General features: G+C 35.8%; 1 protein-coding gene across 1 annotated transcript in view; it reads right to left on the bottom strand.

Moving 5' to 3' along the window:
- The window catches only part of LOC149797565 (uncharacterized), a 116,416-nt gene extending 98,772 nt beyond the window's left edge, over nt 1-17,644 (bottom strand). The window contains exon 1 of the mRNA XM_089960776.1: nt 17,577-17,644. Within this exon, the coding sequence (XP_089816902.1) occupies nt 17,577-17,644 (68 nt within the window). The remainder of the gene's footprint in view (nt 1-17,576) is intronic.
- Between the last annotated feature and the right edge of the window lie 8,861 nt (nt 17,645-26,505).

The raw sequence follows: 26,505 nt of genomic DNA, 5'->3' as shown, positions 1-26,505 counted from the left end.
GGACGAGCTGAGTAACATTCGTAAATATTAATAAACATTTTGTATAATATTAAACGTACTTTAATGTGAACTCAGTGAGTTTTCCGGTATAAGTGAACGTTTTAGTGCACACAACCTGGTAAGCATGGACCTCTCCCTGAGGGTATTCGACGACTCATGCCTGGCAATCGAAGACGTATTCCTTTTTATACGGCCTCAAACCGTCTTCTACAAGGCCGTTAATGGTCCAGATATCATCTATGTCGTGGCCAGGCAACCTAACACATTTTTGTATGGACGGATGGGCAACAACATTCGTTTGATATTCAGTGGCAATGGCAGAACTGAGTGCGGGTTCCCGGTCATATATATACATGGTAGAGTCTTTGGAAATTAATAATGTAGTTTATCGTCAGATTTCATCATTGATCAATTATATGTCGCACGCACAAAAGGAAAGTTAAATAGGGTACCAGTTAAAGCCAGTGTCTGCTGAAAACATATAAATTGTTCTCTGGCAAACCACCAAACGGTTGTAATCGGATATTAGGCCAACTGTAATACACTCACATAGATGCTGGTAGGATCTCAAGTGTGCGTGGTTCTCAGCAGTACCAGCGGCAAAATAAAACAAGCTGAAGTTTGGTTCGTTGAATAAATGGCGATCATCAAGGTAACGCTTTTGGCTGTATGGACATCCACCTCTTGCACTGATGCATATATTACACGCAATGCACGAAGTGTTTCACCACGGATCAATCTAGACGATTGTTTCATAACTCATCATCGGTGAACGAACTCCGTTCGCCATATGTCATGAATATTTTCAACAATTTCAAGCACTAGCGCACGATATGCGTCACTGTCCATAAGATCATTGTTGAGCAATCGCACTAATGCTCTCATCAACTGATCCCACGAGTATTTTCAATAGATTAGCAAGGGCAAGGCCGCTTCATTTCTTTTCAAATAGCTGGTACCATCTATCTGTTTGCTCGTTTAACCATTCATTGTATTTTTCCGGTGAGTTAAATCTGGGTCTATGTTGTTGACCGTGCAAACTTACTAAGTTGTTCTTTCCATATTCCTTCGTATACGTTTCATATTTTCTTGTTCATTCTTTCACCTTTGCATGTTTTCTAGCTGTATCTGAAGGTGAACGTGCAAGTATCGGTACAGGATTTTGTTTTAACGTCTGTTTTCTCCGCAGCGTTTGGTTTCGCTACACTTTGGCTAAGACGTTTAGATTTTTCTTTCAATCTTTTTATGTTTTCTACGTTTTTACTTCTTCGCCTATCAGATTGGCTTATTTCTGTGTAAAATTGAGTTACAGTTTGTTTTTCTAACCATCTAACAATTTTTTTCCTTTCGCGATTTTTAAGTTTAAGTTATTCTCTTTGTTGTTCTGCATATTCAGATATTTCAGTAACTGGTCAAGGTACTAGCGACATTCGGCTTCATTCTACCGAGTATGGTCTTGGTAATCCTCGTAGTGACTTTATCGTTGGTTGACGTGTGCACTTTGCCAAATATTCTGCCCATAAAGTTTCACCTGTTATATCAAATGCATTACACTTTTTTCGTAAGGGAGAAGGAACCAACCTTTCACTAGTAGGTTGTCTCTTTCGTGTAATCCCCATGTATTTATCATGCGAAGTTGATGGTATTCTTTTATCATGTGGTCCCTAAATTTTGTAGGTATGTAAAGTGAAACTAATAGGGGCTTTGTAAAGATCAGCTGGCCGAATTCTTCATTTATATATTTAGGCGGTGTTTGCATCTGAAACCTGTATTCGGATGACTCGTTTGGTATCCTGGCAGGTGACTGTAACAACTTTATTAAGCGCATGGGCACGTTTAACAACTGAAGTTATAATTTATCTCGTTTCACCAACATCTTCTGTTGATTACTCAATTGGCTCTGCAAACGAGTAATAGTTTATGTAGTTGCTTTTGTGGAAGATGTATTTCTTTTTTGCTTTTGGCTGTCTTACGACATGGGCTTCTTCTGTTTTAGTAAGTGCTGCCAGTTGGTATGGTATCCTTTTTAACATATAAGGCACATTCGGCTAATTCCTTTGTGGGTTTGATCAGTAAGCAAATATTTGTTTAGACCTCTCTCTGAAATCTTCTCGTGCAGTCTGCCCGACTGCGATATATGTTTGGCATTTTTTGGTCTTCTATCAGATATTGAATTCTTACCGTTCTTGAGTGGCTTTACGTCGTCTCTTCTCATATCCTTATATGACATCTCTGCTGGACATTTTTTCATGATTGATTTTTTTAGTTCTTGTCATAGTTCAATTGACGATTAAGACAAATTCGTGTCTTGAACCGTATGATATTTAACCCGTAACTGCACGTTCCGGTCAAATCAATTGTGTGTAAACTGTACAGGTCCTTTGTGATTCGCGCAAACATGTCACGAAATTCAGCCAACGTGTGGTCAGCGGCACAACAAATCCAATTAAAGTTTCCAAGACCATTTGCCCATGCCGCACGCCGATCTCATATTTCCTTTTCTGTATCAAGTTCTACACAATTTCAAGTCATGTAGGATGAACAGCTTTACGGACATTTTTACGAAACCTTATGGTAACTTGAAATTTTAAATTAGGGTCTTTCAGAAATAATGACGCTTTAGTTTTTATCTCAACATAAGATCTTTAATGTATATTGCACATTGCTATCGAAAGTCGTATAAGATGAATTTTAATTTAGCATCAGTCCACATGAGCTCAAAGAACCAGTCACTGAGGACTGTACCAACTCGAACACGACCAGAGGTCGATAACTAGTATGCAATAATCTAAAATGTTCTGGTGTCTTGGTACACTTCGTTAGTTAGTTTTGCTTCGTTGCTTTTATTGACAGCTTCATAAAATTGTTTTTGGTGATTGCGTTTCCCCTTTTCTCATAATACATTTCACATACCACTGAAGAGTAGTTAGTTCGGATATCATTCTTATATTCATGGTCCAAAATCATTTGTTTAACTAGCTTGCTCTTTAATATCCTCATCATTTACTTCATCCAAAAGGTCACTCGCTTCAGACATAATGGACGGGTTAGACTTCTTTATCAAGTTCATGCTTACATGTACATTATTTCGACTATACTTTTTAGTTTCATTTGATTCACAAACCTGCACAAGTTTGTTTCGTTCTATGTCTAAGGTCACTACCTGGTTAACCACTTACACGTCTATTCCAGGTTTATTTGGTAGAAATTATACAACATCTGCGCTTCCTTAACAAGCCTGTCTGATCAATTGAAAAGATACATCGATCTCTGTTTATTCGTCACATTTTTGATATTCTAATTATTTGGCAAGGTGATGCCACCGTTTGAGACTTCCACAATTTCATTCAGCATATGTTCAAAGTCTATGGACTGGCAACTGATGCTTAATATTTGTAAATAGACCACCATAAGCATTTCTTCAATATGAAAATATTCACGAACCGACTATATTTCCTCTTTTGCCAATACGAAAATCATGCTATAGAAACAGAGCGAACATTGTTGTGGAGAACAACCAATAGAGAGCTTTTTATACAGAATAGTTACAATCAGTAATACAAATCGGTCTGTATAAAGTATTGAAGGAAAATACAGTACATTCTTTCATTGCACTGGGCAAACAATGTGGGTGTATTGATCGCTACCATAATCGTGACTGAAAAAGTACATTCCGTGGGATTAGTTTTTACAATCACAGGGATAGTTTAAAGGCTGGGGTTTTGCCCCCTCCCTCCCCCTACACAGGATTGAGCTCCTGGGGCATTTCCATCCGTACAAGACTCTACCCCTATGACTGGATCACGTGACGTAAGTAGAAAAAATTAAAAGTGATCAACAGGCAACGGTCTGTTATGAGCTAAATTGTCATGGGGTTAGAGACATCGACAGGGGTGGAAAGTCTACAAAGAGGGCCAGTTAGGCAAATCACCGACTCTAATATTACTGTATTAGCAAATAACAACATTCTTAGCTTCCTCGATAAATGCATCACCGTTTTTTCATACCTTCTGATTTCTTCATCTTTCTCTACCAGCAAACTAAAAATGGAAAACGTATATGCAAATGTTAATTTAGCAGGTGACATATATGTTGTATTTAACCAGTTGCTTATTAAGACCTATGTGATAAAACAATCTATTACACAACAAGAAAACGTGAAACAATGCTCTATTCGCGTGTAAATAATATATACGATATTAATTCCATTTAGAAAAGAGCACAACAGTAATGTGTGTAAATATCACCTATGTCAGCCATGAAATTAATATTGCATTTACCGTTTAAATCCAAAACAACACAAAGTCTTTTTTCTCTATTTCTGATTGTATAGTGTTTATATCATAATGTATGAATATAGTAAGTGTGCTCCAGAGAAGTCAGGAGCGGGTAATGCATGCTAGCTAATACAATTTTATAGTACAACAATTTAACAGTGTTTGATTGACACCAGTCATAATTACCTCCGACAACTGTTACTACGGTAAACATGTAGTTACAACAGACATACTTAATTGCTAATGCCTCTGACTTTACCTTTTCAAACTTTCAACTGTTTTCTCCAAGTCCTTAATCGTAATTGTTAATTTCCTTTCATGGTCCTTTACCATCCTCTCTTTTCTAAACAATACAAATAAACATAATTTGTTATTTTTATTATATAAAACGATTAGTTCTACTTCAGTTGTACGATTCCTTCGCTATTTGTATATTTTAAGAAAAGAACGCTTATATTTTAAAATATATCTGTCATCGAACGTATCGGATTTATATATCAGGTGGCCAGCAGGCTATAACGAAAAGAACAACCAATCGCAATTAAACCTGTATTGTGATAAACTCTTATATTGTATAAGACATTTCTTTGTAGAGCAGATCACATATTATAAGGATCATAATGGGAGTATAAAACCAGCAATCCATAAAGCCATGCTATGAATGGAACTTTGACATCACGCTGAATAAAACATTATATATGAATATCAACAAAACAATTCCCGAAAGAATGCCCAATTGAAGGCAAGCGACTTAAATAACATATACCTTCTTTTCCGTCACATCTTGTCACGACGTTGGCCTAACTCTAAACGGATCTTGTCATATTAGTTGGATCATAAACACTGTATACAATGTACTAGATTTTATCAAAATATATCGAATGTGACAAATGCATGCAGTATAATACAGTTTGTGAAACGAGGCGAGGTGACCATGCTGCTAGCCACGTAATGTGCCACTTAATGAACATATACTTTCTGTAATTATTTTATTCCACCAAAGACAATTTATGAGTACTAATATATCTTAAGCATATTTTTATACTAACAGAAGAAAATAGCACTGCATAAAAGCGCTATTTTGGATTATCTTAATGCCTTAGCAGTAACCAAATACGAAACTAACTTCAAAAATGTCAGATTTGTACCCTGGATAATCTTTGATCATGCAAAGGAAAAGATAAATAAATTGAATTTAAAGTGCTACAAATAATTCCATCAGTCAGTCCTGCGTTAATGTGATATAATGAATACCAGAAAATAGCACTGTGACTTTATGTCATTTACTTACAAAATACTGTTTAGCTAAATGAAACTACAAATGCATAATTGAAAAACACTAATTAAACATGAAAATGCATCAGACAAAGATGCAGGAAATGATAAATGATTACTCAAGTCTTTATAGCCTGACAACATTCATTATATTCGCACGAAAGTATAAAAAGATATATGTTATATTTGCAAACGCCTTATAAGGGAAATGTCATGTTGCATGAAAAGAGTATTATTTCCACAAAGTTGTTGGGAACTGTGGGCAAATGCCAATACTAAACAGTTTGAAGCTTTAATGGATTCTCACGATTCGCGGTGGAAAGTGTGAAATAACTGTAAAATCCTCAGTTCTACTTATGTTCAAGAACATTTACATCATGATTGTAACAAATTACTTAAATAAAGCTTTACATGGGAATTGTCGACATATAAATGAGAAAGTAAACATGTGAGGACATCAGGCAACCACGTAATCTTCATTGTCGAACACTGTGTATTGAACACAGTCCAATGTCACCATGCCACTAAAAGGCTCCACCAGTCACTAGAGTTCCTACCCGTATGCAACTTCTCAGCTTATATAATCCTTCCTGGTCAGATTAATTAATTTAATTGAAACATCTCGTAAAGCGCTATCAATATGAAAACATTGTTAGGTGTTTCATGTGTAACAATCCTTTGGTTAGAGATCAAAGAATTGCTAGCTTGCCTCGAGACCTTGAATGCGCAAAACATTATCAGTGCGTTTCACTTCTATGACCACTTTTAGGCATATCAACATAATGAAATGAAGTTGCTGAATTGCTAAAATTAATTGAGGAAACATAAGTTTATAACGGGTGGTGTCATGAGGTGCGGTCTACTTTTAGCATTACTCTATTTTGATAATGAGCTGAACCCTAATGGGAAAACTACATTACACCTTGGTGGTCACAAGGGTGTAATTCACTAATCATAGTGAGGACTTGCAACTGTAAATTTTAACTCAGCCACATGGGAGCATACATAAAACTTTTAGTCCAAAAAAAAACAAAATTGTATCATTTTATTACTCTACCTTTGTGACATTATGCTAAATAGTTTCAACGGTGCATTACAGATCTTCAATATTTGCAACATAAATAAGCACCTTTTTACCAATTCTTTTCATCTGTCCTACCTTGTAATTACCTCCACCTTGCATGGTTAGTGAATAGACCTCTGCCGATGGAGGTTACCTCATATCCTGACGTGACATTGTGGGAGCGTAACGGTAAATTGTCATTCTCAATTGATAGCAGGGTTTATAGGGATAAATAGCATTTCTACACATTGCTGCCTGCAGGAAACGTAGTAAAAGTTGAAGTATGCGCTTGGCACTATGTATTATTATATATTTATATTTTCCTCAACAAATTCTCACATGTTCCTCCCATTTGCTAAATTATGTTACTTGTTATTTAATTTGAGCGCACTTACAGGCGAATACCACTTATGCTGTGACTTCAATCACTTGCCTCGGTAGTGTTGCTAGAGATTTTAACTCTTTATATGCAATTCCTATATTTCAAATGGTTATTCCTATATGACTATATCAGTGCTCAGTTTAAGTGCATATCACGTGACTCGTCAGTTCTCGAGTTTGTCGAATTACACCATCCTAGAATATCTAGTGTCATGAGGGTCTTCCCACATGACTCTACCAGGTATAAAGATGATCGTTGATCCATTCACTCTTCACTTCTTACGTTTGCCGACTGGTCTGGTTGTTCATGCTACAATTGCTAGTTATCAAGTGGATCTTCTCACTTATTTTATCAGTTATCAAATAAATTGTACACCATTTGACTCTCAAGTTCCTGAGTTTGTCAAATATCTCGATTCTACGTTTTATTATTACAATATATCAAGTGAGTCTTTCCACTTGACTTTTCCTTATCAAGTTGATAACCTGATTCTAAATTTCTTCAGTTTGCCAGCTGACTCGGCTTTGCATGCTATTATTATAAATTATAAATAGGGTAATTCGACTCGACTTGAACAGCTCTCAATTTAATCGGGATCACCGGACGTTTCAGTTCTGAAGTTTATCAGCTAAATCAATTTGGCATGCTATTATTACAAGTTATCAAGTGATTCCTTTCACTTGACTCTACCAGTTATTTATTCGATCTTGGATCAGTAGACTTCAGTTCTCGATTTTGTCAACTAAATCGACTCTTCATGCTATTAATACTAGTTATCAAGTGGGTCATTTCGCTTGACTCTTCGTTTCTTTAATTTGTCAAATATCTCTACGGTGCATGATCTACTTACTAGTTATCGTGTCTCTTTCCAAGTGTCTCTTCCAGTTATTAAGTTAATTGTGGATCACTTGACCATTCCGGTTTCAAGTGTATCAACTAGCCCAACTGAATGATATATTTATACTTATGAAGCGGGTCTTTCCCCTTCACTGAACCAGTTACCAGTCGGTTTTTGTATCATCTGACTGTTCAGTTCTTGAGTAAATTAAATATCTTCGCTTGGACAATTTGCAAATCATATTACAAGTTCAACTACTACACTGCATTATAGAAATATTGCTTTATGGTAACCTATACATTTTTCAAAATACCACCGTGAATCAAAGCCTCTGAGAATGTACAGCTGGTGGTGGAGAGCATGAGTACAATGCACAGACGAACCCCCACATTTCCAAATCTTGGACCATCTTCATTCCTTGATGCAGACAAAATTAGAAACATTATAAGAAATGTGACCAAATCATCAAGACCCACGTAGATAAACGATTGGCAGCATTCTCATCATTTTACAACGAATGCAGCATCTACGACACCAAAAGAAAAGCATGTCCTTGTCGGAAAGCTGATAGAGATGACAACGCTGGCCTTTATGGGAGATACTCTACCAGCATTGTATGTGCTTCTATAATTTTTGCCAGTCAGCGATGTAATGTCACATCCAGTATAAATTTGTCAGTGTACCCACTCAGACACCAGTCGCTGTTCCTACCAAGGTAATGCAGCATATTCTGGAAGGGTAGTTTCTTGGTTAATCCATAGTCGTTCCTGAGAAGAGTGACGAAACATTTAGAACGCAAATTTATATTATACAGCATTCTCCTTAAATTAAACTTAGAGTTGTAACTTCAATTTGTTTTTGATTCACACGAGACTGCACAATCTGAATATCAAATTTACACCCGAGTTATGCTTCCTAAGTACATGTAATTCCTTTTCATAAAGGTACAAACTGTGCAGCAGGCCTGGCCTGTTCATTCCAACATAGACATTGTAACTGTCTCGAAAAACAGTATTCATATCATGCAACCAGAAAGTAACGCAGCCCTTCAAAATCATTCCCTGTTACTCCGCTATGTAAGAACAGCACATCAAGTGCTTGCTGTTTCGTTGTAATCTCAAAATAAGATGCAACCCAAACAGAAAACGGCATAGGAAGCACCCTACCAGGCCCCTCTAGAAAACTCAAGTAAAACTACTCCAATTGCACCGCATTGCCTTCAGACTGAATTATATAGATTATATACTCCTCAGCACTCTGTCGAGACGACTTTAAACGGGACATTAACATCGGCTATAACGTGACCATATCCACCTCCGTTTGTACGATCTTGACATCGGAAGAGGCACAAATGGAAGCTGCAGCTGAAAACATTCAGAAGGAATTGGTACCTGGCAAAGTTTCTGGTCGCTATAGTTACTGACTTTACACAAATTCAAATCTCTCCATTAGGACTGATTGAGACAAAGGCTCCTGGAACTTACTGTCTCATTCACCACTTGTTACATACGCAAAGCTATCAGTTCAGTATGTTTCATTCGAAGAAGCTATAATTTCAGTTAGTCAGGTAAATGAAAGGGTTCTACATGACTAACACTGAGATAGATGGCGCCTTTGGAAACATGTCAGTGATGCCTTCCCAACATCCTTTCCTTGATTTTCAATGCAGCAACAAATGCCATTTTGACAAATGCTTACTGATGGGCTGCAGTTTTAACCTGTAACATTTCCGAAAATTTCAGTGGGCTTTGCTCTGGATAGCCAACAACAAATTAGTCATGAATCATATGTCTCATATGTAAGATGATGTTCTCATATTTGTAATAATAATGAAGAAACTGAATGATTTCTTACGGCTCTATAAACACATTGACATTCCTATGGCAGACGGTTAAACCTTTCTACCTTCCCCTGTGAGGAACATTTTTAGGTTATTAATTATATGCATAATTAATGGAAATGTGTTTTCCTCTCGATAAACTTAGTACATGTAATCAATTGATATACATTTGCCTGCATAATGCAAAGATCACATACTAATTTTCAGTCCGTCAATAGTACAATCAAGTTAGCTTGTAAGCGTGGTTCTCTCATAACGAGCATTCCTTCTTTGACTCATCATTCTTAAAATTCGACTATCATATTCCCACCACCACGTTTGACTTACTCAATCAGTAAGATTTATTTTGATTATGGGTAGACAGTTTATTCGGCATTTCAATATTCGCTCCTTTCTCTTACCGGACCGCTGGTTTAACACGGATACAATCTCATTACTGACGCTGCTAGTACTGTGCGCTTAGGAGCTTTTTAAAGCACTAGATGGCTACATGTTTAGCAATGAGGAGTAAAAAGATACGAAACATTTGCTATTCAAATACGGGGACGTTTGCTTATCAACAATTGTAATGGCATCCATATGGATGCTATGACCCTAGTATTACGTTTTTAGGCTCTCATAAAGATTCGCAACGAAAAAGAAGACAACAAACTTTGTAAAAATTAACAAATAATTTATTTCCTTAGAAAAACACGGTAAAAAAAAGAGAAAATAACTTAAGGTTTTAAGAATCGAATCCAAAAATAATCCAAGAATAATCTAAGAATTAAGAATTAGAAGTCCTAGTAATAAAATGTTTGAATGAATTTAAGTTCTAGTCCCGACGAAAATCCAAATGGATGGCTATGTCGTATATTGTAAGCAGTATAGTACTGATGTGTTTAAATTCTTCGTTCAAGCACAAAAAATAACAGTCCAGTTCTTAATTGCGAATTAAATTTCAATAAATGTCTTTGTCTAAGAATTCTGTATGAGCACTTAAATATTCCCAAGGAAAAAAATTATTCTCTTAGAATCCAAACAATTTGAAGAAAAATTAAAGTATTAAACTCCAATTGGACACAACAGAAAAAGACCACCTTAACGTCGAAGCGTTAAAAGCCGAACTGGCTAATTTCTCTATAGAAAAAATTTATACCCTAATTTAAAACGCAAAACAGATTCCTGTTTTAGGTGCATATGATCACTTTCCAGAACAAGATATAAGCTATTTACATGCTTAAAACCACCTACTCCCATTACTTCCTCGATTTCACCTATCAATCCCACACTAAGAATGAATAATTTAAAAAAGAGAAATTGCTTACTAAAACACTACTGATTCTGAATCAAGGTCATGAACTAGGTCAGCTTTTATATACAGAGTTCTATTATTCGGTGTTTACGAAATAAAAAAGAAACAGTCAGGTCAAGCCAATTTCTGGAAAATGCCAAATTCCAGTACACAAAATTACATTACTATAACCTGTAATGTACAACGACTTAAAACTAATAATCAAACAATTAAATCAAATCAAATATAAATTAAATCAAATATACATAACACTTCCCCATAAAGAAAAAGAAAGATTTATATGATAAAGCTTTCTTTTTATATAGATTAATTATACATGAATTTAAAAATAATATAAGAACTCTTATGAATTATACGCAATGTGCATGAAATAATACATTTCTATACACAGGAAAGTGCATCTGCTATTAAATTATATTTTCGCTTGATGTGCCTGATGTCAATATCATATTCCTGTAACAAAAATATTCACCTTAATAGTCTTTGATTTTTATTTTTCATCTTGCCGATGAAAGTAAGGGGGTTGTGGTCACTAAACACAACAATCGAATAAGGAGCTGAACTAACAAAAACTTCAAAATGTCGTAATGTCAGTATCAAAGCCAAACATTCCTTCTCGATTGTTGAGTAATTTCTTTGGTGCTTCTTTAATTTCTTTGAAAAATAGCACACTGGATGATCAATACCATTTTCGTTTTCTTGAATCAATACTGCTCGAACCCCAACATCACTGGCATCAACAAACAATTTAAATGATTGTCTGAATTTTGGAGCTGTAAGAACTGGCGCGCTTTTAAGTATGGCTTTAACCTATCAAAAGCCTCCTGACATTTTTTACTCCAAAGGAACTTGTTTTTGTTACTCAATAAATGTCAGTGGTTCAGCAATTATGGAAAAATTGGGAAAAAAATTCCAAAAGCATCCAGCAATACCTAAAATTAGCATCAGTTGCTTTTTACTAACAGGCACAGGGAATTCAGAGACAGCCTTGATCTTAGCATCTATAGGTTTAATTTGTCCATGTCTAATTATATGTCATGAAAAAGTTACACTACCACGGCAGAACTCACGTTTGGATAAATTAATTGTCAAATTTGCATCTGTGAGTCTGTCGAAGAATTTCTGAATCGTTGCTAAATGTTCTATCCAGGTGTATTTGTAGATGATGACATCATCGACGAAAGCATCGCAATTATCTAGACCAGAGGTGATCATATTCATAAAACGTTGAAATGTACATGGCGATCCTTTCATCCCAAGCGGCATCACTTTATTTTAGTATAGTCCATCTGAAGTCACGAATGCCGCAATTTCCTTTGCTCTTTCCGTTACTGGAATTTGCCAAACACCTTTCAGAGGGTCAGATTTGGTGACATACTTGGCATTTCTGATCTAATCAATACAGCCATCGATTCTTGGTATTGAAAATGAATTTAATTTAGTCACACTGTTCACCTTTCTATAATCACTGCACATACGGAAAGTTTTGTCGGGATTCGGGACAAGTATACATGGTGAAATCCAATCACTTTTACTTGGCTCTATGAAATTATTCTCCAGCAAATATTGAATTTCTTTTTACAAGAAATCCTATTAGAGATGGTTCATCCTGTACTGGTGTTGTTTCACAGGTTTGGAATTTACAATTTCAACGTCATGGAAAATTTTGTTCGATCGTGTAGGAACATCTGGAAATAAGAGCTCATATTCAAATAATAACTGTTCAAGTTCATTTCTTTCTTGCTCTTGCAAATGTAAAGGTTTCTGTTCCACGTCTTTCATACTTTCAGAATTTTGAAGATTTGTCACTCCAATATCAGTGGAATTCGATGATATTCCTTCACTTAAATCTCGTATGAGTGATACAGGTACAACTAAAATAATTGCATATTTAACATGGTATCTCCTTGAATATACTACTTTAACCTGTTTATGTGGCAAAGCAGTTTTTGTTTTCTCCTCCAAGAAGTATTTATGATGTACTTTAAATCATTCACTTTCCTGTCAACCGTGTAGGGACCATAAAACTTGGCCCGAAGATGATTTTGTGGTATGGGCAAAAGAGCCAGACCTCTCTCACCAGGCTGAAAACTCCTTTCCTTTGAGTTTTTATCATACCTTAATTTCGTTTTTGACTGAGTAGAGTGCAGATTCGCTCGTGGAACCTCGCAAGCCTTTGACAACTTATACTTAAAATTGGAAACATAATCGAGAAATAAAATTTCAGTATCTTCATTAGAAAGAAGTTTCTCTTTCACCAACTTCAGTGGTCCATGAACAGTGTGTCCAAAATACCAGTTCAAAGGGACTGAAGCCTAAAGATTTTTGAACTGATTCCCTAACAGCAAATAACAGTAAATGAATGCCTTCACCCGTATCAAAACAATATGATCGAATCGTATTTTTCAAAGTCTGATGAAAACTTTCTAATGCCTGGCTCTCATGGTGATCGGCAGAAGATTTAAATTGTTGGAAATACTATGTCGATTTCTTAATTGTTCTAAAACTCCACACACATTTTCCAGTGTCAACTACCAATAGTGTACTTTTCATTGCACACCTTTTTGAAAAACATTACGCACCATATACTATATATACCTACGTACCGCTCCGTAGTCCAAGTGGTTAGGGCGCTTCTTAATCGGGAAGTCGCTGTTTTGAGCCCAGACCGAGTCATTCCAAAGACTTACAAAAATAATATTAACAGCTGCCTCACTATGCGCTCAGCATTACAATGTTACTTTTGGACTGGTAGACCTGGTGTCAGGATAATGTGACTGGTCGGGACATGGTGTCGGGTATTTATAGCTAGGATATGCCGTCATATTTGCAACAGGATGTTACATATCTGCAGAATTATGCCCCACTTCGAGACATGAAGATAAACTGCCACACTGCAGACATCGCAGCGATATGACTACAAATGTTAGATCTACGTTAAAAATCCAAATCATACACACATAAGTTTAACTATTTCTCGGCCTTTGGTTAAGTACACCAGCTGAGCAAAGTCCATAATTCAGATAATTCCTTCCTTTTGAAAAGATCGTGCACACATTTGATAAACATTTTCCGGACATATATACCAGACTACGAATTGAGAACTGTATTCTACGAATTTGTGTACTTGTTCCGATGAGGTTTTTTCACAACGTCAGCTCCCGTCTCAGCTCCATTTAAGCTAATGCTTCTTCATCCATTTCATGCATTCCTGCAGGTAGGGAATAGCAATGGTTCATAAACCCAAGCTGACTTCAGTTTTTCAGGTTCAGGTCAGTTACACTGGTTTAGATGTTAAGAGGAACTTACTGTGTTATAAAAAACACCCCATGCGATCACTGACTAATCATTGTGTGGTTTGTAACTGTGCAAAGTTGACTTTAAACTCATTAGCGTCCTTTAGAACTGAATAACAAATAATTTATATAATTTAATTGCCACATACTTCACCATATATAGATATATATATATATATATATATATATATATATATATATATATATATATATATATATATATATATATATATATATATATACACACATCTGCTTACAGTTACTAATACTATTATTAGTAGTAACTATGTTGATATTGTGGTGATGTTTCACATGGGGTGGATTCTTTAAAGAATTCCCATAGGATGTGTTATGTCATTTAGGTTCTTTTGCTATCTTGGAGATTTGCAAGTTGCCACGTAAATGTAGGGGTAAATTGCGTCTATTACCTTTTACGTCTGTATATAAGGACTTGTTGGACAATTTTCTGATTCTTATGTCTTGTACTCTTGTTGTAGCATCAGATTTGTAGATATCTTTTATACTGTATTTAGATTTTCTTTGGGTGGAAAAAGCTTTTGTTTGGTTTATTGAGTGGAATAGAAAGTACTCATCGGACTAAACATTTATTCTAGGACTATTGTGAATTAATAAGAAGATTTATGAACATCTCCGTTTTGACACATCAGTATTGTTGGCAGACCAGTACAAATGGATATCTGAAATATATGTGAACAGTTGTTTCTTTTGGAATAGAGCTGTTCATTTTTAATTCAGTTCATAATAATCTAAGTTCCTCTTAAATTTACGTTTCATAATATCTAGAATTCAATTGTTAACTTTTACAAAACTTGTTGTTGTGATTCTTGCTGTTACTTAGTGTATGACCACAGAGTCGTAACGTGCCAGAAATACTTCCACCAATATTTGTTTGTGGTAGAGTGATAAATACAAGAAAACTGGCAGTGTGTGTTAAGCCAAATATTGCAGTGACTATATACGAGAAATCAAATTTAGTCATGAGCCTCCACCCCACCCCATCCCGCCTCCAACATACTATACTGCCTCGAATGCTTATGTCAGGTAGAGGAATATCATCGATAAAAGTACCATGTCTGTGGATGCAGAAACTCTTGATCTATTTGTGCACAAATCGAATCAGCAGAATTCTAGATAGGATTTTGCCGGCAATTGATAGCTAGGAGATGCTCCGGTAGTTGCAACAGAATTGTTAGTTGCCTTTCCTCCTCTACGATTAAAGGGTGGTTGTATTCTTGTACGTTTGGGGTATTTTTCCTTGGGATGGATTTACTGGTAGAGTTCATTTAGATTCTGTGCCATGTGTGCACCTCCAGATTTGGTGACCTCTGCTGCTCCAGGTTTTTTCCCATTTGACAATAAGTCAATAGCTGTCGTAGTTCAGTCAGAGTATTAGAATCAAACAAGAGATGTGTTGGTTTTCTCTTTAGACAGTCGATTAATTGCAGCCTCATTGATAAATGGTTGTTGATTGCAGATGTATTTCGTTATTGCGAAGGACTAAATCTCAGTTTCCTTGTTTCTCAGGTGTGCGTATTTCAACTCTGAATTTGCCTCGGATGGTCTTTTTGATGCTGTGAAAATCTGCGTTTTATCACGATGAAGTGCAGTCTTCTAAATATGCTTCCTGGAGCCAATGTTGCACAATATATTACCATCTGATTTCGCTAAGTCAATATTAATGTTTACGCGTGGTGGCTCTAAGGGCGTTGTGTGCAGCCAAGTACAAAGAGTCTTTGAAAGATGATCAATTTTCCTCAGCGTTCTATGAGTTAGAATCAATTGTTCCTGGCTGGGTGAATAGTTATTCAACAACATTCACATTATTTTGTTCCCTTATGCAGACATGATATATTTTGGACAGCACAATGGTCGTATTCGTAGCTGAATCTATGTTAATGTGTTCGGAGACGATTAACATGTGTTCAGTTCAGCAAATTAGCATTCTCAGGGCATTCGTCACACTGACTATGTTTGTTATGGTAGGTACAAATACGCTGATGATAGGCGCATGTTAGTTTCGCGCACTTTGGGAACATTCTATTACATGATGGATAAACTAAAAACTGTTTTAAGTCGTTCTTGTTTCCATCGGTCACTTAAGCTAAAGCTGTAATTGACTCCTACTTTGGTGATTTGTCCTACCAGGCTGCGTGAATTTCACTCATGACATCTATATCGATGTTCCATCGAACCAGTTCTTAACAAGTTAAAGCTGTTCTTCTCACTGGAATATCTGATGACATACTATCTATCACTGTACACACATTCCAATCACATATATTTAGTGGCGCCACCTTTGTCCTGTTGTTAGAATTTACACCCTTAAGAGAGGATCCAAATCATCCGCGGTATACTGATCAGGGTTAAGGTGAATCGGGAATGTTTAGGGTATTTTTCTGTATGCTTCTTTGCTTCACGGAGGTAAGCAGTGTTATTCTAAATAGGATCATTCTAAATAGGATCGCACAGTGCTTAGTGACACCTGTGTTCAGGTCTGCAGCCTAACCTCTCAGCTTATTCACACCTGCTGCTCTGCCACTCACCCAAACAGAAAGAAAACATGATGTTAAATTCATGTTGCCTGAATGGTATACGAAACGAGAAACAACCATTAATCCACGGAAAGCTGAACATGTTTGATTTTAAATGTCAAGCAGAGACAATAATTTGTAAAATATATTGATTATTGCTTAATGTTGTGGATGTAGTAGTATTATATTTTGTCCTAACATGGATATAATTGATACAAAATATTCGTCCTGACTCTTTTTGAATGAACACAAAGATAAATCATAACTCCAGTAAATCAGAGATGGCCTTGTCCGGGCCTCAAATGGCGTATAATAAGGTACAGTCTAATTCCAAATAAACGGCAAGAGGTGTGAATCCAGCTAGATTAAGTTCATTTTATAAAGCTGCACAAGTATATTGTAATACACCTAGGGCGTGCTCATTGCATTTACGTCCCCGGGAGAATGGTGAATAATATAATTGGATGTACCTCCGGTGAATGTATGAGATGCCGTATATTTTACATGTCTCCAAAATATTCTGATACGTTTCTGCCTTTAAGATTTTGCATTCTTTTTATCAATGAATAAGCTTGATTTAACACACGTTAAAGAGTAAATAAATTTAGTTTTTCACTTGTACATTCCTGCATACAAATGTATGTATTTTGCAGAACAAACATTATTGAAGAAAAGTGGAACTATTTCACCACAGAAAGAAATACGGAAACATAAATATTAAAGAAGTAGCAAGTTAACTTAAGAGAGTATATAGCTTACCTGTCTCTAGGAGATTCATTTTGACGACTTTGTTGCATCTGTTCTGCTGAGCTTTTATCCATTTGCATTTTCCCCCGTTACATTTTTCATGCTACTAAAATCATTTATTTTCTTTCCTCGATTTCTAAATGAAAATACGTGAGCGTTGATACGTCTACAAAGGATTTGTTTACTTAATCATTGCTTAAGGTACTTTTCCTATCTTCTTCTGTGATTACAGAGTGTTTTGCTCTGAAACATTGGGCTGTACACTTGCATCCGCATCTGCATCTGCATCTGCGTAAAAATACAAGAACAGAAAAATAAAACATTCGCATTGATTTAATTCCGTTTTCTCAAAGGTCTTTCAGTGAATGCATGTAATTCACGATTGTATTTGTCATAAGTGTACGAAATATTCTCTGTAAAATTGGTTTGTATGTCGACCTACAATCGTACATGACTGAATGAAGAGAAGGTTCACCAACACAGCAGTTACTCTTTATAAAGCTTCGTATTGTTATATAATACAAACAGTTAGAAAAGTGACAGTTAAAAAAATCTGCTCGACACGGTCAATGCAAACTTTTAAAAAGGTCCAGTATTAATTGACTGCAAATTTATTAAAAACTTTTTTGACAGTTTCAGAAAAATAAGTAACTACGTCAGCCAAGTAAAATATAACTCATTAGATATTGTTTGCTATCTCAACGCAAATAGCTTCTTTCTGATCAAGTTGAGGATATATTTTTTAAACGAGTGAATAACGGATATATTTCACCAATGTCGAAGCCAACAGTAAATAATTAAGTTTTTCATCCACGAGATCAAATTTATCCGTTATTCATTCATAACAATCAATTTTTCCTAGCAGCAGAGCGGGCGAACAGACCAAGCAATAAAGGTTCCAATTGCCGAAATAAGCCTTCCTAAAAATGATTAAAATGACGTGAATGACTTTCAAATCAAAATAACTAACCAGGATTCCCTCGAAGAGGTTAGTTCATTTTTTCTCTGATTGAAAACTCATCAATATATTACAAATCGAAACAATTTGAGGTCGCCCCTATCTGCTGTTATTAACCAAATATTTTATCAAGACCCACACGATATCTTGTTCTGAGATCATGTAAATTTATTGTTATAAATCCGTGTGGGGTTGACTGTGAAAAGAAGCTTTTTAAATTTAATTATATCCATGTCACCGCCACACCAAGTTTGATGAATATTTCGCAACGTATGCGCATCAACTCCATTAAACACAACTAAATTATTACAGTTATCTCTGATCACTTTTGGGATTTGTGTGTATCGCTGAGTAATATAAATGACATCAGTGTTTTTGTGTCTGCCTGTAGAAAAAATCATAGCTGGATTTGATTGTTTGTCCAGCATTCCATCATCGTATAGAGCCAAATTAATAATAAGTCCATCAAGTTCATCCACGGACGGCGCTTCATCAATATCGGTTATAAATTCAATGACGTTATCACCGCGCTCATCCAGTAATCTTGCGTTTTCATTAAAATCTTCCAGCTCATCATGACATCCTTGATCATCAACTGATGGTGCTACCAAATACACCTTATCCCACTTTAACCATCTCATTATCAGATTAAGCAGCAATTGCGTCTTACCCGATCCAGATGGACCTATTATTATCATTCTGATAGAATCTAGTAGCGCTGGAAGGTGCTTGACAGGCTCATGCTTTCGTGTCGCTTATAAGTTATTTATATCCATATTATAAATAACATGAATTTATATTGTTTACGTTGTAGAGCTAAAACTCCAACTTATGGTTTATCCACTGTTACAACAAAAAAAAAATTAATATCATACGGTGGAAGATGTGCAATATGTAACAGGAAGAAGGTTTCATTTTTACCCATAATTCAACGTAAAGACGGTGGTGATATTTCTACATCAATGTCGAAATTCCTAGGCACTCCCTGGGCTTAATACCCTTGAGAAAAACATCTACCAGGATATAATTATTGTGGTCCTGGTACTCGACTTGATATCAGGCTTGACAATCAGGGTCAACCAAAACCAGGTGAATATCCCAAAAATTATATTGATAAAGCATGTCACGTTCATGATGGGGCTTATAAAAATAAAAACCTACCAGATAGACATATTGCAAATGTGAACTTGATTCATTCGTTAAATTCCATATAAAAAATATATCAGATAATCATTAGCTAATTGGCTGGTAATATCCGCGATGAAAAGTAAACTGGCGTTAAGTGCTGGTAGTTAATTAATCAATTATTATAAATGGAATCAATTTATTATAGCCCAAGGGGATACTGGAAAGGTAGAGCAGCAATTAGTAAACTCGCTGATGCAGCAAATGTCACACGTTCTGCCGTCGCAGCTTGGTAAGCACGACATGCAATATGGCAAATGTATCTACCACCACCGAAACGAATTCAGTAAGCACATTTCGATATTCGTGTTCCTAATGAAGTTCATCAAACAGATATTTTTTTTACCACACGATGCTATCAAAATTGGAAGACGTCAAATAACGTAGAAATGCGCATTAACTGTCATTGACGTTGCAAGTAGGTATAAAGAGGCAGAACCATTATCAACTAAAACAGCATCTGAAGTAGCATCTGCTTTTGAACGAATTTATCAACGAGGTCGTCTACGATGGCCACAACTATTGCAGGTTGATCCTGGCAAAGAATTTCTTGGTCCAGTCTCATCGTTAATGAAGCAACATGATGCTAAAATCAGACGAGGACACACTGCAATTCATCGTGATCATGCAATTGTTGAAAGATTTAATCGAACACTTGCTGAGCGGTTATTTGGATATCAATACGCGAAGGAAATAATTCAGGATACGAGATCTCGCAACTGGGTTGCAAGTTTACCAAGTGTGATAACTGCGTTAAATAATGAGATTACTTGAACAACCAACATCAAACCTATTAATGCAATTACAAAAAAACATATACCCGTACAACGCCGTGATTTTTCAGTGCAGCCAGTACTAGGTAATTTTCTGTAAGATATTTATATGAGCCTGGTGAACTTGAAGGTGGTAAAAAAAGGAGCGAATGATCCTATTTGGAGTATTACGACGCACAAGATATCTAGTATAACAAGATCTACTGGTAGACACGCAATCTACAGACTAGATTCAATTGCTCCTCAACGTGGATTTACACGTGAACAATTACAGGTGATTCCCGAGGATACACAATTACCACTTAACTAGCACCTCTACGCCGAGTACATTCAAGACAGGTCAGCATCACATTTTTTCATGTATGTCATTTCTTTTCTGTCTACGGTGAATTGTCTTGGATTATTATTCGAGTACTGTTACAACATTATACAATTACAGCTCGCACAATGATTACTTTGCTATTGTTTCAGCGCTATGATAAATTCAACATCAAGGTCAAAGTCGCGTTGTTTTTTCTTTGCTCACACTGTTTATAACTAAATTTTTTCTTATTATACTACTATCATCGAGGACACCGCCAGTGGTTTCTGTAACGTCTATGACAGTTCTCTGCAGCTGATATATTCTTCTGACTCTAGACAATGCGAGATAAACTAAATTCGACCATTCAATACGATCATCAACAATCCAAACTCGCGTATCAGAAATAGTCAACCCTTGAGATGAGTGAATTGTCAACGCGTATCCTAGCGTCAACGGACATTTATTTGTTTTTAGCGCATCTTCAACAATATTCACACCAACTAAAACAATATCATTTAACGCAAGATTTTGTTTCCTTGACTCTGTCAAGGGTCCTGGTATATCAACGTCAATATTCTGCCGTCGCGTATCTGCTGATCGTTAACACAACGGCACAGGTATTTCTGAAAAATTTTCTTTATGTAACTGAAACAACCGCTGTTGAAGTATATCACGAACTATCTTTCTACTTGCAACTATCAAATCATTTGGTCCCCACGTTTGAAGAAAGTTGTTCATTGGAATTTCTGAAATTATTTCACGCATTTTTTCACCTTGAATTTTATTCGGTTGTAGTCTGATTAACTTTTCAACTCCTCTTAATTCTGGATCAAGTGCTCTATGATCATTAGTTATTTCTTCATAGTAATGAACAAAATCTTTTAGCTAATCATGTGGAGATGGTCCAACAAAAGGTGGTGGTTGACCGTGATCGCCACACATTATCACAGCAGTATTGTTTGTTAATAACCAATCAAGCAATGTTTTTAATGTTTCTAACGACACTGTACATATTTCAACCCGAACGATAATCTTTGGAATGTATTCCTCTCCCATTCGATCAGGAGTCCATGCATCACCCTTGTACCAAAAATGCTGTGATAGGTACATGATTGCACTCCTCGTTGTTTCATTTCTTTTGCGGGTCTGTGTGTAGGTGTTAAAACAACCATATCTGAATTCTGCTGAAATAATTCGATCGTTCGAGCCGTCTTACCAGAACCTCCCGGTCCGTTTAGATAAACAGTCTGGTGTCTAGATACTGGATCATACACAGATGCCGCATACGAAAATTATGATGTCTGATTATTTTTGTAATAAATATCCTTGATCTCAACATCTGCGGATTCGGAATAATTATATAACACTTCTTTTATTATCCACGAACCCCATGATGCATCACTGGTTGTAAAACGAGTCAGTAATCTTGAGCATATTTTTCTCGATATAAAACGAATCCGTTGAAACTCTAACCGCAGTGTCAGGGAATATATTTATCATCGATAATAAATTTATAGAGACATAAGCGAGCATTGAAGATCTTAAATAAGTATACTGAGGCGATTCGCCATTCATATAACCAACAATTGTACCTAACCGTTTACGTCAGATAAATAAGCGTTTTCTCGACTCACACATATATCTCTCTTTGCTGCATCGGCGATTATAAAATCATATTCAACATCGTCCATAATTAATCGTGTATAATGTCGTTTATAATCATATGCCCCACCTTGAGTAAACGTGCCAATTATTCTTCTACCGAAATATTTTGCGGTTTTATCATCGTCAGGTGCTGGTAACCAAACTTCGGTCTGCTTCCGATATGATATTATTGCCTCACCTACAATCAACGATATCAGTATTTTACAATCAAGCATATATCGTAACAGCACTATTGGTGCCCAACGTTTTTCTGAATAATGCCTACCAAACCAAACACAACAAATAGAATGAAAAATCTTAGCAAGTTCGAATGATATAATACGAGTGAATCCGGTTAGATCAAAATCAGGTAGTGGTCCATTTATCGATACTCTTTTCATCTCGTGTGTGGGATGTCCGAATCTAATAAAATATCCAGAACACTCCCCCAATCCAAGAAAACTTCCTGGATAACACGCAGCCATATCAACGGAAATAACGTCGTTGTAATTATACTTAGTATTCCACAATCCGCCGTGTCCCTATTCACAACAACTTAATTGTACGTCTTCGAGAAGTTCAAATCGTGCTGGCTTCCACGAATTTTTCTCTCTTGCAAAGTGAGCTGCAACTGACGGAACGGTGAATCAATTATTTAGTATTTGCTCGGTATTCTCTGTTTCTTCGTGGAGAGATTCTTTACGATACATGTCTCCATTAGGTCGTACAAATGATCATATATTTCATCATCTGAACTTTTAAATAGCAACACTGAAACAGGGTCGTTTTTACTTATTTGATGAATAAAATCAAACATGTTTTCCCCAGATTCTTGGGGATAAAATGTTACAGTTCGACCTCGTGGAAACACTGTAACTGCCTGGATAAACGCGTGAGCATTATGATCAACGATATTTATCGCAGCTTCTTTCGACTTATATTTCGATTCGTACAATACTTCTCAAGTTATTGTTTTTAAAGTTATTGAGAATTTTAGTGTTTTTTCTAACTTAGCAACATCGTTTATTGTAGCTCTTTTATCCTTGACTGAATCAGCCCATTTGTTTATTTTTTCACGTCGGAGATCCGTCAGACCGTTTCCACGCATCGCATTTGTACGATGCTCTGTAACTCATTTGGCTACGCAATTTATTTTTGAAAATTTCATTGGCCTAAGATTATCAACACTTGGTTTTTCATTTATTGGATAGATTCCATAAATAACTGCTGTTACAGAATACACTCGCTCATAATACGGTTTGTCAATATCAGTCAACATTTCTGGTTTGGAACTTTTACTCAGTATGGCAATTTTTTCATTATGATGGACAAGATCATATTTGTCACGGATCAATTATATGTTTCTGTTAGCACAACAAATTTTACTCTAAAATAATATTTCGATTGTCAAGGTAGTTAATGATAGTTGCCGCCCGTTTGTCGTTCATCATGTCATCGATGACAGAGTCAAGGCGTTTAATTTTGAACGTTGACCATACGTGAGATGCGACATCTGTGCGAAATTCTTTCTTGGAGTCGTGAATTTTATTAATCAAACTTTTGTTTTTCGGATCAAACAGATCTTGTATTGGCAAGTCAGGATCTATTATTTCAAGATTAAAATTATCTTTAGAAGGCTTGATCTTGGATAATCTCTCGCATTCGTTCATATTATTATCAAGACAAACATTTAAATTGAAATATTATATATACAATATCTCAAGCAAGCGATAAATGCAAGTGGCTAATGATAGGTTCATTGACTCCTTGTAATAAATCCTGTATAAAAGAATTATGCGGGTATCATTTGCAAAGAGATCGTAATGGGAGTTTAGGACCAATACCGTGTCTGCGATGTTTGCTTGGAGTTAGAGGAAAAAATACAGTTGTGTGCACAATGTGGTGGTAAAAGATATAGGGAACTCAAACGATATTATGGTAAAAAAAATAATGACGATGACAGAGTTATAAAGTGTGTAGAGAATTATCTAAGTTTTCAAAGGAATCATTTAGGCAAATAAGGATTTAAACAATTTTATGAAAAAATGGAGAACCCCACAAACTAAGAGTTTGTGAAGCATCCTATAATAATGAACTACGAAGCAAATCATGATGGTGTAATTAGACACTGTCGACGAAAAATACTAGTTGGTTATGTTAATAACCATGGTTATCTAATGTTTATTGCAGATGGGAAGAACAATTATCTCTGTCACAGATTTGTATACAATTGTTTGAAGGGATTGATCAAGGATGGTCTTGTGATCGATCATATTGACACAGACCGTCCGAAATCTCTTTATCCAATCTGAGAGTTTTCAAGCAAATTCAGAATTGTAGATTTGGAAAAACTGGATGTAATGATAAGAGCGCCAAATCAGTTGTATCCATAACTTTAGAGACTGGCGAAGAAATAATATTTCGATTGATTTAGGCAACTGGTAAATATTTTGATATTAACAGGTTTTCAATACATTCCATAGCAAAAAAATACAAATCTGCATTCTCAGAAAATATAAACAAAGAATTATTTCCATTATTGTTAGATATAAACTATCTCGGTTGGGTGCCGTTATATTTCAGAAACTATTTTATTTAATTTCCTTTTTGCTGTTGTTGTTGTATTCTACATCGCTAAAATCCTAGTTTTTAATAAATTTTAGCGTGATTAAAGGGAATTATCTCCGATGAGGATACGTCAGGCGATAGATTTGCTTCCCCTTGACTTTGTCAGAAATAATAATCAGACTTGCAAATACATTTACGAGTATTTTACAATAATATAGTTGCGTAAATAAATATATTTTGGGGTTGATTCTCTCTTGCCGTGTATTTCTAAAGTCTGTTGAGGATAAAGTTAACCCGTAATATTGTAATGTTAATTCGACAAACCGTACTTATTTAATTCCGCGTTTGTCGAGAGTGGCTTACGGAAAGTGTATCAGTTATTTCCCTTGTATTTTCCGTGGTTTTTATATCAAGGAATATCAGTACGGTACGTGTAATCGTGTATTAAGGGCAAATATATATTTTTAAGAAACAATATTTTTGTTTTATTAAAAACGTCCGGTTTCCTAGTTCATCTTTATTTTCTCTGCGATTATAAATAAAAAACATAAAACAGCGAGTAGCTACTCCGTTTCCTGAATTATTTTCAGGTACATATATTATCCAGAAAATAACTAACTTTATAAATCTGACTTGTTGAGCAGAAATGCGTCCATACAGCGTATTTCTTCTGAATTCATGTTGTATCTTGCGATCCAACTGGGAAAAATATATTTATAATGATTTCTTCAGTGAAAACAGTGTGTGAAATACACAGCTAACTTATAATGATTTCTAAAACATATTTGTTAGATGCTTGCGTAGCTCATTGCTAAATCATGGAACTGTGATACTCGAGGTCTGGCGATTGAATGCCATGACTGACAACTATCGATGGTTGCGAAAATTTCCGATTTGTTTATATATAATTGGGACTCCGCCCAGCCTCAAAGCTCAATAGAAGAAAAAACACCCTCTCACACTCACCACAGGGTGTGTAAAAATCTGTTGAGCGTAGAGAATGGCCCCGTATATGTTGTGCTGTCCTAAGAATTAAGTTAGTTAAGTTTTATATGTTATGCTGTCCTTAGAATTAAGTTAATTAAGATTTATGTGTTATGCAGTCCATATAATTAAGTTAATTAAGAGTTATGCACTGTCGTCTTTCACTAAACACGCCCTCTTGAGCCTGCTAGACTGTTGTTTGACAGGTTAGGGGCTCACGTAGGGGGTTGTGTAAATATTTCGTGCCCTCTGAACTTACTAGAGTGTGGAGGCAAGCTAGGAGTTCACATGGGTTATGTGTTGTGTAAATATTTCGTGCCCTCTAAACTTACTAGAATGCGGTGGCAAGCTAGTTGTTCATATGGGTTTGTGTAAAATATTTTTTTTTATTTTAAATATATATTATATACTATATAAAGAACCTTGAAAATAGCAATGATATTATTTTTGCTATTAAAAAATTATAAAAAAATCTGAATTAATACATCTGATGAACTAAATCCTCAAGAAGAAAAAAAATTATTT

Source organism: Sinohyriopsis cumingii, chromosome 6 (genome assembly GCF_028554795.1).
Source record: "Sinohyriopsis cumingii isolate HCF-2022 chromosome 6, ASM2855479v2, whole genome shotgun sequence".
In the NCBI taxonomy this organism is placed as follows: Eukaryota; Metazoa; Mollusca; class Bivalvia; order Unionida; family Unionidae; genus Sinohyriopsis; species Sinohyriopsis cumingii.
Note: the sequence above shows the minus strand (reverse complement) of the source record. Positions and strands in the feature narration are given on the sequence as shown.